General features: G+C 35.1%; 1 protein-coding gene across 5 annotated transcripts in view; it reads left to right on the top strand.

Annotated features, from left to right (window-relative positions):
- LOC106667472 (ribosomal protein S6 kinase 2 beta-like) overlaps positions 1-18,142 on the top strand; it is a 218,111-nt gene that overhangs the window by 67,925 nt on the left and 132,044 nt on the right. For 4 of the 5 annotated variants that reach the window (XM_024230157.1, XM_024230156.1, XM_024230161.1 and 1 more), the window contains one exon: positions 10,695-10,739. In XM_024230157.1, coding sequence (XP_024085925.1) covers positions 10,695-10,739 — 45 coding nt within the window. Of the gene's footprint in view, positions 1-4,681; positions 4,730-10,694; positions 10,740-18,142 lie in introns of all 5 variants that reach the window. The other variant, XM_024230162.1, reaches the window with a different exon arrangement.

Below are 18,142 nucleotides of genomic sequence, written 5' to 3'. Positions count from 1 at the left end.
TCCATTTTGTTATTTTTTACAAAATTGTTTTTCTTTTTCAAATTTATTCCCATTTTTAAGGGTATGCTCATGTGACGTTATTCAGGTTCATCAGATTGGAAAAAATGCAGAGTTTTAATTATGTCATGTTGACTCTCTCCTCTGTACCGATTTCCTGAGCGCGGTTTCGGCTATTCATGACAGATTTTCGGTGGACCTCTCGTCGTTCTCTTATTAGAGTTAGAGTAAATTGGAGTGTCCCGGAAAAACGGTGGTTGTCGTCTTTGTACCAGGACAAGTTGGGCTGGAGGGAACGAGCAGACGAATCGGCAAAACGAGGGACGAATGTTTTTTTCTAGAAGGTTTTGAAGTATAATAGATGTAATACGAAAGTTCTAAACTTTAAAATAGTAATCCTGAAAAGTTGTGCTTTATATACAGCTTTTCCTTGAGGCACTTGAAAAAAAGAAATCCAAAACTAAAAATGCATAAAATTAATAATATAATGAATAAATTTGAGTTAAAATTGTCTCTGAATTGACAGATTTTACTTCTTTGGGTGTATATTTTGTCCGTGATCGTGGAGTGATCACTTTGCATGTCTGGTGTCCGTCCATTCGGAAGTAATCTTTGCATAATCTAGAAAGCTCGTGGCGATGGTTCTCTATCCGTTCCATCATAATTTACCGGAATTGCCTGACAGATCTATGATTTTAAGGATGACGATCAATCATCCTTGCTTCATTAACAATAATGGTAGTCGCGATCTTAAATCCGAAAATTATTCCGAAATCGTCAGATGCGGTCTGGTGATACGTTGGCACGATAAAGAAAATGTTTTTCTGAAACATATTGTACATCACACCGGACCTCATCTCACGATTTTGGAATAATTATCGATTAACGGTCACTAATAATCACCACACTTAAATCCGAAAGTTTTTTTTCTTATTGTGTTCGCTTTTTTTGCCATTTTGTGTCCGTTTATTGACAGAATCAATTTCTTAGGTTTTATTTTTGTTTTAGTTTGATTAATTTATTTAGCCGCTGGTCAATTGTTGATCCGTTATTTTCATCATGAAACTTTCTCTCCTTCACTGTTCGATTTTTTTTATTTTTTCCGAAATTTTTGTAAATAAATAGCCTGTACATATCAAAATTCATATTACAATTACGTGCATAGGTACTTTTTCTCTCCCAGTCACAACACTGACACTATGGCCTGCAAGCAAAACAGAGAGGATACATCTTGAAATGGATCCTTAATGGGTCCAAAACCTGGTGGAACTTTACCACAAGAGATTCATAGAAGGACCATCCGCAAGACTTACAAAAGAATTACTGGAAGGCAACCGAACCAGGATTCTGGTTGGACTCTGGCACTGCCACTTAAGAAAGCATATGCATTGGATAGGAGTACAGACAGAAGAAACACTGTGCAGAACTTCAAAAAGGAAACCGCATAACACATTTTATGTTTCTGCGAAGGTCTATGTAGGTGCAGGTTCATGCAACTAGAACAAGAAAAATCACAAGCAAGATTCTACACCAATGAACTTCTGGCAAAGCTGTGGAGGTTGGTTAATAGCCTGAAGCTGGCCAGTGAGTTATAATTAACAGAGGGGTACAATAGTTCTATAAAGGTCGAGGTGCAGTAGGCCTGGTCGCCTCTCTTATCCCTATTCCTATGGCCTGCAAGGCACCCAGAGGACACATTAAGAGAAACCAGCTGGCATTCAATATGTGAGATTAAGGGACGAAGACATCGTTTAGGTCGACATGGCAGTAGGTCGAGGATGGATGGAACGCGAGAGCTTTCTGTGAAACTTTTGGAAGCAGGAGATTCTCTCAGAAAATGTATGTTGTACCTACGGATATGAGGTTTTTGACGTAGTAAGGAGTTTTGACTATTCGTCTGAGGTCTTTTTGTTGGAATGTCGGAAGGCTCGCTGAGCCGCAGAGTTCTACTCGATATGTCCAAAGTGGTCGATGTACGGTTTGTTGAGTTTTGACGGTCAAGACTCATTTCGGTCATCAAAGTCTCAGTAGCTGTCCAAGTCCTATGCAGAGTTGTCGTCTTTTAAGTCTTTTAAGCATTCGTTGTCGGTCTGCTGTCTAGGTGTACTCCCAAATATCTGACTTGAGTGGAAGTCTGTAGTTAATGTATAGTGGAGGGTAAGAATGTTTTTTCAACGTAAATGTACACTTTCCCCAAGTCTTGTACTCCACTTTTCCATCAGTCGTTGATTAACCGCAGGTATTCTTGGTCTTGTATGTTTGAAGTCGCTTGGGTAGGACCAGGTTTAGGAGGCAAAACGAATCATCGTAATGAATCTCTGTGGTTTTCTCATATCTCCATTCTATTTTTCAATTTAATTCTTTGGTCTTCTGTCTTTTTTTTATGTTGTGGTTATTAATACCTTCGAAATCGAGTTTATTCTATGCGTTGAAAAGTGCAATAATCCGTCTGCCATCGTACTGTCCGACAATTTTATGCAATTTTGTTTTTCAGCGAGTCAAGAGCTGTACCTGGTTTTGTAGTTGAAAACTCAATTAATTTCATATCGAATTTCCTCGCTGTCACAGCAAACAATTTCATTTTATTGCTCATTTTCCCAATTTTCGCTTTTATTTTGTGCCGTCTCTCTTTATTTACTAAATTTTTGTTCCTCGAACTGACCATTGTTAGTTTAATAGATATTTCCACTTGATGTCAGTTTAAACAATTTAAAATTACCTTTGATTCGTGAATTTGTTTTTCTTTTGTCCAGTTTATATTAATTTTGATTATCAATACTATTATTCTTAAAATCTGCTGAAATATTTGTTCTTCCCGTTACGTAATTCACTAGTTTTGATCTGTCTTAATAATTATAAGTTTAAAATAGAGTAAAATAGTGTTACCACCACTTTATAACTCGTAATAGGGTGAAAGTTCTTGTTGATTCAGTAGTTGACAAAATTATAGGCCATTATTCAGAAATCGTGAGACGCGGTCTGGTGTGATGTAGGTTTCAGAAAAACATTTTCTTTATCGTGCCAACGTTTCGATCTTTATTGAGATCATCTTCAGGGCCTGGGATTTACAAACATTGTTTACATTTAACAAATACATTAAGGATGTAGAAAAGTGAATTCATACAATGCAAAATATATTTTTTATATTCAATCACAGTATTTCTAACCTACATCACACCAGACCGCATCTCACGATTTCTGAATAATTATCGATTAACGGTCACTAATCACCACACATTATAGGACACATTATATTTAGACATCGTAAAATACAATTCGTTGTTAGGTACCAGAAGATGCTGACAATTCCCTAGGCTCGGGGTACAAAGAAAGAGAATCAGTTTTTCTGAAATTCGAATATTAAATTTGATAAATAAGTAATAACCAAAAATACCTTGTAATATTGTGGACGTTCTACAAATAATTAACCTTTTTGTGTAAGGTTTTGGTTGAAATGAAAAAGTTATTGTCAAGACTGGGATTCGAACTCATGACTTTCGGCTTAATACGCCGCTGCTCTAACCACTTAAGCTATCGTGACTTCACGACTTTGAAGTAGAGCACTGGTAAAGCACCGGCGTATTGTGCCGAAGGTCGTGGGTTCGAATCCCGCTCGTGGCACTAACTTTTTCATTTCAACCAAACCCTTACATAAAAAGATTAATTAATTGAAAGAAGTAATTTGATCAATAGACCACTAAATATAACGGATATAATATAATAAATTCCAATGCTTCCAAGTTGTACTGTTTTATAGGTTTTTGTCAAGGAGTTTTTTTTTTTTTTTTCAATGTTGACGTGTAGTATGATTTACACTTTACTAATCGTTTCTAGTTCAAATGTAGCTGTGTAGATGAGTTAGGGCGAAGGTGGTTAACAAAGTACATAATTAGGTTAGATTGTACGTACGTAATTTAATAACTCGACGGATACGTACATGCTGTAAAGTTAATAAGGGGGTGGTTAATAGAGAAGAATGTTTTTAACCCACTCCTTTTTCTGTTTTACACATACAAACACACCAAGAGAGGGAGAGTGAGAGAGAGAGAGTGAGAGTGACAGTGAGAGAGAGAGTGAGAGGGAGAGAGAGTGAGAGGGGGGAGTGAAATGTTGTATGAACTTTACTCGCAATCAATCAATCTCGAAGTTGTTTTTTTCTGGTGGTCCACAATTTTTTACAGTATTTACCAGCGGTTCGACACTTCTGATGATATGATGATGAATGAACGCTAGAGACGGTTTACAGCAAACACCAAGAATTTACAGTCTTGGGAATATATCTTTTGTATATAGTTATAAATTATTATTACAACCGTTTTTATTTTACAGTATGTAAGAGCGATCGAAGTAGATTTATCACAACGGCATTAAAAATACATTATTAACAGTAAATAGGCATATACATCATTCTTTGTCTTTGTCAGACACTGATCGAGTACACTTTTTAACCCAAGTCAATATTTTGTTTACAAAATACTGCTTTTTATTTTATACTCGTAGATAGTTTTTTTCTTTCCAAAATTTGTTTATGTAAGGTAATTGTTCGTAGATTAGTGATATTTCCATAGGAATGATGAAAATTTAGTGATAAATATAACCTTTTTTTAAGTGTTATTTATGTATGTTTTTTTTATGGGAGGGTAAATAAATCATAAAGGGAATTATTTTTGCTTTACCGTTGCAGAGCTTCCGATTGTAAAGACAAAAGAATATCACTTCGTTTCGCAAACAGGTATTTGTTTTATGTATACTAAAACCTTATTCTGAGACGATAAGGCACCTTTTTAATGCACTCTCTCCCTGTAATGTATTGAAACGGAATGGCAAAAATTGAATACCGCTCAACCCGTGCACTGTGATGGATCGTAACTGACCCTTCATTATTCAAAAACCGGCGGCACCGAATGGGCTCCGCCTTCTAAATTAAATGACATAAATCTCACAGGGCGATGTCTTTTCATTTCCAACTTTTCGTTTTCATGTAATCAAACAGAAAAAAATGTAAAGACTCGAAGGAACAACTGTTTGGAACTTCCTAGTTATTGCATGTGATGGTTAATAATGTGCATTTTTAAATTCTAAGTTGAAGTCTACTCCCTCCGTTCATATAACCAAACTCCATTCAATGTCACTTCCACCTTACATCTTGAATCACTTTCTAATCTAACTCGCATTTAAAAAAAAATAAACTTTCGAACCTCTTCCTTCTTAGAGAACCTTTCAAACAAAATGTGTGCCAAGGCAATGATTGGCAAAGTACACGCTTATTCTTCGGATAGACAAGAATGGGTACTACAAAGGATGTAAAGTCCACGGTCAAAAAACATATCTTCCTCCTCTAAAATTGTGGCCCTTGGACACCTAGTCCTTCCTAATCTATGGTCAGTGGCGTAGGCTTAGGTACCTGTTTTCTAAGTATGCAGCACCATCTTAGATCACGCAAAAGCGAGTTCTAACGACATGGAAAAGAACATACGTATAGACTACATAGACTATACCTCCAAAGACTATCATTCTTAAGAAAAGGATACAATTCCTATTCCTTTTAGTTCTCATCCTTCCTCTCGTTCTACGAAACCCTATGGTTAACGCCTAACCATCGTTAAATTTTCACTCAGTACCTCTTCCTATGCATTGATGGCACTTGGACATTATTCCTCCTAGTCCTAGGTATTTTTTTTAAGCGTTTAGCACCTTACATCTTACATTACCTTTTAACCTGTTTAATAGAAATGATGAATGATGGAGTGAGTGTGGTGTTCAAACCTTGTTTTTTAAAAGATAGTTCCTACTCACAGAAAGTTGTTTTGCAACGATGCGAATTATGAGCCCTTCAGCTCATCATCAAGTTGTAGGTCTTCCATAACCACGTCTCTCGACATGAACTGCAAAAGTGAACCCGCCGATACCTCCGCCAACGCGACGTTCTAAAAGAGCAGTTCTGGTTTTTCAATGGCGCTCAATTTGAACAAGCGAAAAACAGGAATTATAACACAAATAAATATTATAATAGTAAATACTGTAAGAAATTAATTATAAATTAGTGATTAAAGATAAAAGATAAAAAATTAGAATGATACCATAATAGTATTAAATTATTATAAAAATAATAACAATTAAAATAATTAATTTAATTGTTATTATTTTTAAGGAAATACTATAAGAAATTGATAAATTAGTGATAAAAAAATTAGAATGATACCTTAATGTTATTCAATTATTATAAAAATAATAACAATTAAAATAATTAATTTAATTGTTATTATTTTTAAGGAAATACTATAAGAAATTAATAAATTAGTGATTAAAGATAAAATATAAAAAAAAAATTAGAATGATACCTTAATGTTATTCAATTATTATAAAAATAATAACAAATTAATTTATAATTAATTTCTTACAGTATTTACTTAATTATAAATTAGTGATTAAAGATAAAATATAAAAAATTACAATGATACCTTAATATTTTTATAATAATTTAATAATATTATGGTATCATTCTAATTTTTTATCTTTTATCTTTAATCACTAATTTATAATTAATTTATTTCAGTATTTACTATTACAATATATATTTGTGTTATAATTCCCGCTTTTCGCTCGTTCAAATTGAGCGCCATTGAAAAACCAGCTGCTCTTTTAGAACGTCGCGTTGGCGGAGGTATCGGCGGGTTCACTTTTGCAGTTCATGTCGAGAGACGTGGTTTTGGAAGTCATTCAATCTGATGATGAGCTAAAGGGCTCGATATCCGAATCGTTCCAAAACAACTTACTGTGAGTAGGAACTATCTTTTTTTTAAAAAAGGATTCAACCTGTTTAATATGCTATGCTTCATTGGCTATTAGTTTTTGCTACTACCAAAGAAAAATCATGGACCTTATGAACAGCAACCACAAACTCCAAAATTTCGTTCAGCGCGACCTACTTTAAAATGATGGCATATCGACATCAAACCGCAATAAATTTTAGTGTGAAAATCCTTCAGGAATTTCGATTCCTAATGTTAGCTCCTTTCCCCACTATAATGGATGATTTTGTAATCTCCCTCTTGCTTCTTTTTTCACCTCCAGCACCATTAATCCTTAGAACACCGTATCAATCTTATCCTCTGCTGTCCACCAGAATCATTGCGTTTTTCGCGTTTATCACATTGCGCTCAGGCTTATATCAAGATTTTTTTTCCTCCCGTCAATCTAGAACCTAAATTCTATATATATGTCACTGTTTTTTCAGGAACCGAAGTGCTGAATTAATCTGTAAATATGTTCCCTTGAGGTAGTTTCGTTAGTTCCGTTCTCCGGCTCCTATGCCTATGACATGCTTATCTTCATCACACATTCAAGCACACCGTGCTTTCAATCCTATAGGGAGTTGATAGTGAATTATGGTGCACGACATGGCGCATTAGAAACAGTAAAAATAAATGTATCAAGAGGGCTTTTTCCTTTTAAAAATCTTCCTACCCCACTTCGGCTTCCAGTCAGAACACCTGCCTCCTTTATATCTTAGGAGCTAGAAAGACCCCTGGGGCTTATACTAGGAAAACGAAGTCAATCGTCACTAGTAAAATCTAATCAAAGTCAATCTAACCTAAAACGAAACCAAACATTCATGTAAAAACTCCTTCCCGTCATCAATCAATGCTCGTCTACGTCACAACTCCCTCCAACCACTAAATCAACCTCGAAGGCTGATACGTCATTGGCCAAGGGAAAAGTAAAGACAAAAAAAAAAGAAAATTTGGTGCAGTGTATAATCCAGGAATACAATACACACAAAAAAGAAAAAACAGAGAAGCGCATTTGCTACAATTTGTTATACATTAAAATAATAACCATTCGTAATAATTCAAAGCCCTCCATACAATGAGATTAATGTCAGCGCAGTTAAGTTGGCGTTAAGCTCGCCGCTTTAGCTTGACGCTATCATCCCTAATACATAATGCTTTATGTAGCTTGTACATCTGTATGCATAATTTTGATAATTAATCCATGTTTTGTTTTTTCGAGTTACAAGCATATTTGTGAGTTGTAAAGGGGTTGGAAATTTATTTGCAATTGTACAACTTTGCTTAATCTCACGTATTGGAGATTTTTCTTTATATGGAAACTTCATGGCAATACTATTAAAGAACAGTATATTCACAATATAACGTTTTGTGTTGTAAATAAATTTGAGGTTTATTTACTCAATAATTCTAATAGTTAAGGAGATATCAGCAAATTGATCATCCCGCTTAATGGATCAACCCTAATCTGTTTGCCTTCCACAAAACCTTTTCCAACCCGCGTCGATCTTTCTTTTTTGTTGTAAACTGCATTGGTAAAATTTATCGGTCACATCGACAAAACCTCGGCGTGGAAGGTTAAATGTTAAAAATAAACTGCCCTTTTCCCTTCTCGTCTAATCCCATTGTGTGCCTTGAGGATCAGCGAGTCCCTTCCAATTTATCCCCTTCCTGGAACCCAACCCCGGCGGGAGATTTTTGCCCAAGTTCATGTTTCAATACGTTACGAACCCTTTTAGCAACATAATCCAGTTTGTAATTAGTGAACCGTACTCAGTTATCCTTTAAGAAGCTTTTTAGTATAGATCACTTTCTATAACTTTACTATTTTCTTTTCTTTGTACATATTCGTGGTGTCTTCTTAAAAACAAAGGTAAACCCATTTGCTTGAATCATCATCATTGGATAATGTTCTCTTGGTAGTTATCAAGGATGTCGTCAAAGAAAACATTTTTAATTTTAAATCTTCGCCTAGCCTGCGTAACATTATTGTACCTTCTTCACTTTACAAAAGAATGGGGCTGTACAAAAGAATATATTATATATTTTAATTTTTGCGAATTTAACATCAAATATATATTACAACAAGACAAACATTTTTGTATTTACTGATTTTTAATCAGACGTGTATAACTTTAAATTATTTTATTTTCATGTTAACACTGAAACCCGTTTCATTTTTTTTTCACCTTTTCCACTATGAAATGACCAGTCTAGTTTTACAAAATATCACAGGTAATTAATAAAAAAAAAATAAAACAATGACTATTGTGAAGTTTTTCTCAGGTACGGTTTATATCCTGGGAGGAGTACGACATAAATTACAAATTCAATTGATTTTTCTTTAATTAAGGTTTTGGTCGAGATAAAAAAGGTCAGTGTCACGAGCGGGATTCGAACTCACGACCTTCGGCTAAATACGCTACCACTTGAGCTATCGTGACCTCGATCCACTCGGACACCTACCTCCCATCACAACTCCACCTATTTGAATTTTCCCTCCTTTTTGCCATTCATTTTTCCAGAATTTATTTGGTCAATCGGACCACGAAACCTAATTGACACACGACATTTGAAAAATGGCAAAAAGGAGGGAAAATTTGAAAGGTTGGGTAGAGATGGGAAGTTGGTGTCCGAGTGAATGGAAGTCACGATAGCTCAAGTGGGAGAGGAGCGGCGTATTTAGCCGAAGGACGTGGGTTCGAATCCCGCTCCTGACACTGACTTTTTTATCTCGACCAAAACCTTAATTAAAAATTAATCAATTGAAAAGAATTTATTTGGTCAATCGGACCACGAAACCTAACAGATAAATTGCAATCCAAATAAGTAGTTAATAAATAAGAATATAAATACAAGACAATTAATTAAGGTTTTTAGTTGAGATGAAAAAAAGTTAATGGCACGAGAGGGATTCGAACCCACGACCTTCGGCTAGATACGCCGCTGCTCTACCACCTGAGCTATCGTGACCTCGATCCACTCGGACATCAACTCCCCATCTCAACCCCACCTTATGAGTTTTCCCTCCTTTTGCCATTTTTCAATATAAATACATTTGATTGAATATAAAAAATATTTTTTGTATTGTATAAATTCACTGTTTTTTACATCCTACATGTATTTGTTAATTTTAAACAATGTTTGTAAATCTCAGACCCTGATGATGATCTCAATAAAGATCGAAACGTTGGCACGATAAAGAAAATGTTTTTCTGAAACCTACATCTCACCAGGCCAGATTAAATAAATAATCATATATATTTATATACATTTTACTAAAAACATGTATGGCCAACGTTTAAAATCCTATATATTGAACTTAACCCATTTATATCAAACTGCAATTTATTTAAAAAAAGAGATTTATAGCTAATAATTTAGTATGATCTGTGAATGCAAAGGAGAGGGAAAATTTGGTAAAAGCTCCATCTCTGAACAGGATATAAAACGTACCTGAGAAAAAATTCTAATTTTTTTAAACGAGGGTTCCCAACAGCAGAGGTCGTATCAACCCTCAGGATTCCGGTGTTTTTGAAAAAAAAACCCATTTGTATGTCGGGTTCGAATGCAGGGCCGCTGGATTCGAACCCGGGACCTTCACCTTACAGTGTCAATGCTTAAACCGTTTTTTTACCGTAAAAAACTGAATTTTTTAAATTTAAAGTATTTTCTTTGACAACATCCTTGATAACAATCAAAAGAACATTATCTGCATAAGTTGGTCGATAAATCAACAAAACATCATCATTAGATACAAACTTGTATTGCAATTTATCCACGTCACATAACATTAGTTCTTCAATCACTTTTGAAAGTTCCGAGGTGCATGAAGTGCACATATAGACAGCACCCCATTGTAAACCTTTTAGAAAGCCGTCTTTTAATTTTATCTTTTATTTTCAGGCGCCAAGCAGCGAGGAAATGATTATCGAACAGCCGCACAACCAGGTAAATGTTTTTAAGTACATAACGCTTTATCTCCAAAGAATCCGTCGATAACACGGCCGAGAGGATGACCGGCGATAAATAATTCATTACAGCCACTCCAGCAATAATTAGGACTTTTCGATGAGGGCCCTCGGGATAAGTTTCGCACTGACTTGAGGGCTAATTGATTCCCGCCGACTCCGACCCTCTTCACTAATATAATTGCGTCAATTTGCGTAGGGCTTTTCACAAAATTGCTTCGAATGCTTGAAATCAATCTGTGAATGGAATGAAACGCTTAAACCCCGCCGATAATTGATCTCACCGTCAAATGGCATTTGAAGAGAAACAAGCTATCAAAATAATAAGAAAAGTCTTCCGTTCTTATGAAGAATTTTTTGCTATAACTTTGTCATTTTTTGACCAATTTAAAATCCGATTTCACCATTGTTTTCAGCGTACAAAATATTTAAAAATAGTAAGGATGTATAGGGTCATGTTTGAAATTTTGTAGTTTAACTCAGCCTGAGGTACCCTAGATATTTGTTTTCTAAAAAAAAGTATAAATTTAAATCTGGACTAAAAATTATTATTCAGAAATCGTGAGATGCGGTCTGGTGTGATGTAGGTTTCAGAAAAACATTTTTATCGTGCCAACGTTTCGATCTTTATTGAGATCATCTTCAGGGCCTGGGATTTAAAAACATTGTTTAAATTTAACAAATACATGTAGGATGTGGAAAAAAGTGAATTTTTACAATGCAAAAAATATTTTTTATATTCAATCAAAGTATTTCTACTAACTCACAGTGTTTGTTTTCTGTGTAATTGTGCCATTCCAGGCCCTGAAGATGATCTCAATAAAGATCGAAACGTTGGAACGACAAAGAAAATGTTTTTCTGAAATCTGCATCACGCAGGACCGCATCTCACGATTTCCGAATAATCATCGACTAACGGTCACTAATCACCACACATTTCTACACTAAAAATTATTAAACTTTTTTTTTATAGCGTCATTGGTTCAACAGAAATTCAACCAGGTCATCTAAAACGGACGCTCTCTATATAAACTTAGCTTAAAAAGTTCACGTTTAGAAATAATCTCCCTTGTGAACGGTGAAAATTATCGTCAGCGAGTTTACTCAACAATTTCAGCTCCCGGTTTTGTAATAATTCACATGGGAAAAGGTACGATTTGACAAAAATGCTAAAAATTGCAACTTCGCACCCGACCTCTAGGCAATTAACCCGGAAAGGCCTTGACACGGCTTTCCCTCCCCAAGCCCGTAGGGACTTCCATTACATAAACACGAAAGTTTTGTGTTTTTTACAAAAGGAAAAACGAGTTCCAACTGTTAACAAAGAGTTATATCAATGAGTTGATCATCACTCCATTATATATGAAATTTTATTATTTAACCGAGATTTACTTTTCGTATTGATTTTTCAGTAATTTTTGTCACGTCAACCTCCTAACTCTATATTAATAATTTTTAATTGGGGAAAAGAAGTGAAGTAAAATTATTGTCCATGGCGAACGGCGTAGGCGAAGCTGCACGTGTGCAATAACATCTCATCAGTAAAATATGAGGCCTTGCGTTGTCATTGAAGCTTTATATTTGCTTTATTGGCGCATTGCAAGCCGCACCTATTTTGAAATAGCATCGTCCATCATATTTGACCGAAATTAAATTTCAATCCCGGATTGGGCTTTGAGTTATTACGGTTCTTATACCCGAGATCATCCCCGAGTGAAATAGTTTCTTTCAGCTGTTGTTGGCGATTGTCGTCTGTCTCAGTTTGTTGATGGAGTGAGTACGAACGCGGAACTTAAGGTGGTCATTCACGATCGCTCCTAGCAGTCCAAACGGAGCGACGCCGTTCCAAAAACCACGTCGGTGGCAAAACTGAACTGGCTGTGCCGAATATTCGACCGGTCCAAACTCCATCGCGCCACTCCAAATATCTATAGCGCGACGACATGGCGCGTTCGTGAATGGAAAACCTGGCGTGAACGGTGGAATATTGAAGCGCTGGCTTGGTCGTGAATGGGAAAACCAGCGTTTTTTTGGCGCAGTCTCCGTCTTTCCGTCACTGCGCAAACATCTCCGTCGTACATACAAATGCAACGAGAGATGCTGTATTGATAACCCCTAACAATGATCAGAAATCGTAGTATAGAACTTAAGTTCTTTGTATTTCTTCCCTGTAGCGAGAAATCGTAATGTGGTTGCCAACCTTTCATGTACTGATGATTTCTCTCATGGCTGTCTTTTGTTTTCTAATCAAGGGGGTAACAAGGGTAATTCGGCCAAATACGCCGCTGCGCTAACCACTTGAGCTGTCGTGACTTCGATAGTTCGATCGAATAGGACCAACTCCCCATCTCAACCTACAACCTTTCGAATTTTCTCTCTTTTTGCCATTTTTTGGTGTCGGAGAGGATCGAAGTCAAGATAGCTCAACTGGTAGAGCAGCGGCGTATTTATCCGAAGGCCATGGATTCAGATCCCACTCGTGGCACTAGCTTTTTCATTTCAACCAAAACCTTACAAAAAAGATTCATTAATTGAAAGAAGTAATTTGGTCAACAGAACACTAAATATAATGAATAAATAAGACGTTTCATCTTAAATAGTTCCTCCAATCAGCGGGTTCAAAGGAAAGATCTTTCATCAAATTGATGTGGGTATTACGGCTTCTGTTCAGAAGCCACTTCTTACACCCTTTCCTCTTCGATTTTTTCCCTTTATTATATAAATAAACAGAAGCGGTAGCACAAGAGATCGTCATCCATTTTGAGAAGGTAATTCACTGGTTGACGTTCGAAGCGACTGGCTGTGGAGCGGTCGTGAATGCCCCCTCAAATTTCAGGCACTCCAAATGGAGCTGTACGGCTTGGCGCGGTTCCATTTGGAGTTATCGTGAATGGCCACCTTTATGCTCAAAACCTACCAGCGGAACAATTTATAAACAACAAAAACTCAAGTAACATAAAGGTATACATTATATGAAGAAAAGGTTATCTAGTACATTTATGCATCCGTCATATTGTACATGAATAGAGATTATACACTATACGCATAAAGGGTATTCTTTACATGAATATAGGTTTGACACCATACATAAAAGTTATTCGATATATGAATACCTCAGTTCGCCGAACGTCGTGGGTTCGAATCCCGCTTCAATAATAATAATATAATTGAGCACAAAGTCATTTTTTGTCGACTATCCGTTCTGTAAATATACATAAAAGGTATTCGATATATGAATACCTCAGTTCTACTAAACACATATTAAAAAAATTAATTTACTTAAATTTTTTCCCCAAGTTTTTTCTTAATTTTCGTTTACTTCTACAGTAATATTGTACTGATTACATAATTTCCTCATGAGTTAAACCAAAGAGTAATGTTATTTTTTCAAAACCTACCATAGGAGCAATTATTAGAAACTAGCAAAAACAACAAAAACTCAAGTAATATAAAGGTTATACGTTATGTGAGTATATGATTTACACCATATACATAAACTTTATTCGCCGAAGGTTGTTGGTTCGAATCCCGCTTCACTAATAATAGTAATAATATATTTGAAAGCACAACGTTTTTTTTTCGACTGTCGCACTTTGCAACCCTTTAGGCAAAGGCTCAACCTTTTGAACAATTTGAAGGAGTTACTGGGTCCCGAATGTTTGTTTCGAAGAGCACTTTTCAGCTTTCTCAAATTTATTGGAATTTATAATGAGATTTAGGCCTTTTCCGTAATTGTTATACCATTGAATGCTAGTGTTTGTATAAGAGTTCTGCGTGCAGGAATTCTTTTTTTCGAGTAATTTTTGAGGCTGCCGGAGCGGAAAAATGAAATAGAAGAAAATACAAATTGCAGGGTAATAAACTACAATGCCCAAAATCGCAATTTAAATAAAAAAGATAGCTCCCTCAAAAAAAGTGTTTTTTTCTTCTTATTATTGTTAAGTAGCATTAGTTTATTTATCAAATTTGAATGGAAAAATAAAAAGATAACGATGAGCCTGTTGTTAGTCTGACTCCATTATTATTGGCCATATAAGCCTATGGGAAATGATTAAATTATGGAACAAAAATTCGAAATTCTAATTAAAGAACAGGAAGACATTTTTTAATTTAAATTTCTTTTTTTTTCTTTTGCAAACATTTAGCCTTCCAAATTAAGAATTTTAAAAGGTTAAATTAAAGCTTCGGATGGCAATAGGATAGATTACTTTATGTGTGAATGTTTAAAGTCAGAGCTTTATAGCACCAAAAGGGATACAGCTAACCTAAGGTAGAAGTTTTAATTAAAATGTTAGGGCGTAAAATGACCTTACCCTTTAAAACGCCCTTAAAAATTAATAATAATATTATAATAATAATTTTCAATTAATTAATCTCTAAGTAAGGTATTGGTCGAGATAAAAAAGTCAGTGCCACGAGCGAGATTCGAACCCACCACGACCTTCGGCTTGATACGCCGCTGCTCTACCACTTGAGCTATCGTGACTTCGATCCACTCGGACACTAACCTCAACCTCACCTTTTTTGAATTTTTCCCTCCTTTTTTGCCATTTTTCAAATGTCGTGCAATCTATTTGATTCTCGGCGACAAATGAAATGTTATCTCGACCAATACCTTACTTAGAGATTAATTAATTAAAAAGAATTTAATTGGTCAATCGGACCACGAAACCAAATCGATTTAATAATAATAATGTTTATAAATGAAGCTATTTAATAACAAAACAAAATACCTCAGCGAAAACATCTAATAATTTTGGTTAAGATGAAAAATTAGTATTTCGAGCGGGATTCGTACCCATAACCTTCGGCTAATAAATAAAATAAATTTCTACCAACGATTAAATGCCCCGACTAGTAAATTTCTATAATATAGTGCATTTTTTAAATAATTACATTGTAAACCCCAGTCTCTACTACGGTTTAGATAATTACAAAGTTCAGAATCTGTAATACATATGTTTTGTATTTTCAATTTCTTGTAGGTGACAAAAATCTTGTCTAAAAGGTCTTAAATTTAAGTTCAACTGTTCACTAGTTGCTTTCACTATTAGTTTAACTTCAATAAATTATCTAGGGTGTAAATAAGCCACAATATAATTTAACTTGAGGTGTATTCCATGAATAATCCCATTTCTAGCTTTTATTTCTGCATTGCGATTTTCTTTTAAACTTATATTGAACATTAATTTACTTAAATTTTCTTTCCAAGTTTTTTCTTCATTTTCGTTTACTTCTACGGTAATATTGTACTGATTACATAATTTCTTCCATCAGTTAAACGAAAGAATAATTTTATTTATTATTTGCTTACATATAATCTTTGTAAGCCAGTTGGAAAGTTCTTGTAATGTATTTTAAATGTAGTCCTAAATTATACAGATATCGTGAGATGCGGTCTGGTGTGATGTACGTTTCAGAAAAACATTTTCTTTATCGTGCCAACGTTTCGATCTTTATTGAGATCATCTTCAGGGCCTAGGATTTACAAACATTGTTTAAATTTAACAAATACTTGTGGGATGTGGAAAAAAGTGAATTTACACAATGCACAAAAGTCCTAAAGTACATACATGCTATTCATTCTTATTTATAAATTTAGAATATAATTAGGACTATTGTAAGGAAGGTTAAGCTGCCTTTTCACAAAAAAATGCCTCGTAGTTTCCCAACTCGGTCATAGATTTCGAAACCGCAAACTTGTGCTGCATTAAGAACCGTCCGAAACTCTGCATAAAACACTCTAAATTTGGAGTTCATAAGTGCTTGTAATTTGATCTGCCAAGTAGAATTAATCCCGGACTTTGGTTTACTTATTTTGTCACGAAAATGATCATCAAGTGTACACCTAATATTTATAGATTTTTACTACTTCTATTTCCTTGCCTTCAAAGAGCTATTTTTCTTTTTTTCTTTTAATTCTACCTCCCGTCCTATTGTAAATCATTATTTTGGATTTCTCTAAATTAACACCAAACACCAAAGTTCGCAGTATTGTATTGATCATTGATTGTAACAGGGTTGTCCGCCAGTGCAATATCATCGGTGTACATTAACCCACGCATTTTTATATCTCCTTCACTCACACGTCCTCCAATTTCCTTTATACATTATACATATGTATATACATACTTTATACATTATATGTGTCGAAGATATACACTGCATGATTAATCAAATATTTTTTATCTAAATGAAGATAGGATTGATGGATTGGTTTATATTATTCTCCTCAAGTATTGTTAATCTCTCATAATAAGTGTTTATCCGCGTTGATATAAAATTGAATCACCTTAGCAATCTTGAAGGTCAAGTAATGTGATATTATTACTTCTCGAATATCAATCTGAACAGTAACAGGATTTCATTTTATTCATCAACGAGGTGGCATAAAATCTGCAAAGGATTGAGAGCTGAGGCACCGTAAGCAGGAAAACATGTTTTGATCATGGTTACAATTTACATTTTCATTATCAAAGGACGTGAAACATTGCGCAGGGGCCGGAGTCCGTGAACCGCTGAAAAGCCCGTCGCTGTGGCACCTCAGGGGCTAGTTAAAAGCAATTTGGGCAAAGTGTAATTAAGAGAGTCGGCTGAGTTTTATAACGGTTTCCCGACTATCTAGTTGAAAAACGGACCATAGCAGTGAAAGATTCAATTTCCTTAGTTTTAATCAAAGTGGTGTTTATTACTTGCTTCCAACACTGTTAACTTTTGACTTCGAAGTTTTCCCATTGAATAGGGCACGTTCTTAATCGATACTTTGATGGACGTTGAATATTGCTTTCACCTCGCGATAATCACAGTTCACGCGTTTTCGGCGCATGGTTTTGATTGCAACTGGCGTGACACAAATCGAAATAGAGCTTAGTTCTCGATTGGTATGTCCTTGCACAATACACTATACAAACTTCGCACAAAAGAGTTCGTTTTTATTTTATTTTCCCCTATCTTTTTTATTGCCACTATGGTTCCGAAGTTTTGTATTTAATTTATTTCAGCAAGGTTTTCAATAAATGCAAGTAGGTCGAGTCCTTTTGTTACACTTAAGTAATGAAGTTTCGCTGTGCGATTTAGTGAAGGATCAATACATGTTGCTAACATCTTCGTTTGAATTTTTAATGTTTGAACATTTTCACGTTCCGCTATTATGTAATAACCCATTCAACAGGATTGCTAAATAAGCAAAAAAAAAAAAACTGCTGACGAAATAAAGCCAGAAACCAAGCAGAGTGAGACATGGATTAGGAAGAGTGACATATGTCATACCGCTTGACATGGTTTTAACAACTAAATTTTGATAAATTGTATGCTGGTCCAGAAAAATTGTTCTGAAAATCGGTAAACTCTCTCACACATCTCGAAATTTTCTCATTGAGCGTT

The sequence above is a fragment of the Cimex lectularius genome, unplaced genomic scaffold (assembly GCF_000648675.2).
Source record: "Cimex lectularius strain Harlan isolate CLEC.00 unplaced genomic scaffold, Clec_2.1 scaffold307, whole genome shotgun sequence".
Taxonomy (NCBI): domain Eukaryota; kingdom Metazoa; phylum Arthropoda; class Insecta; order Hemiptera; family Cimicidae; genus Cimex; species Cimex lectularius.
This window is presented reverse-complemented; position numbering and strand designations above follow the sequence as displayed.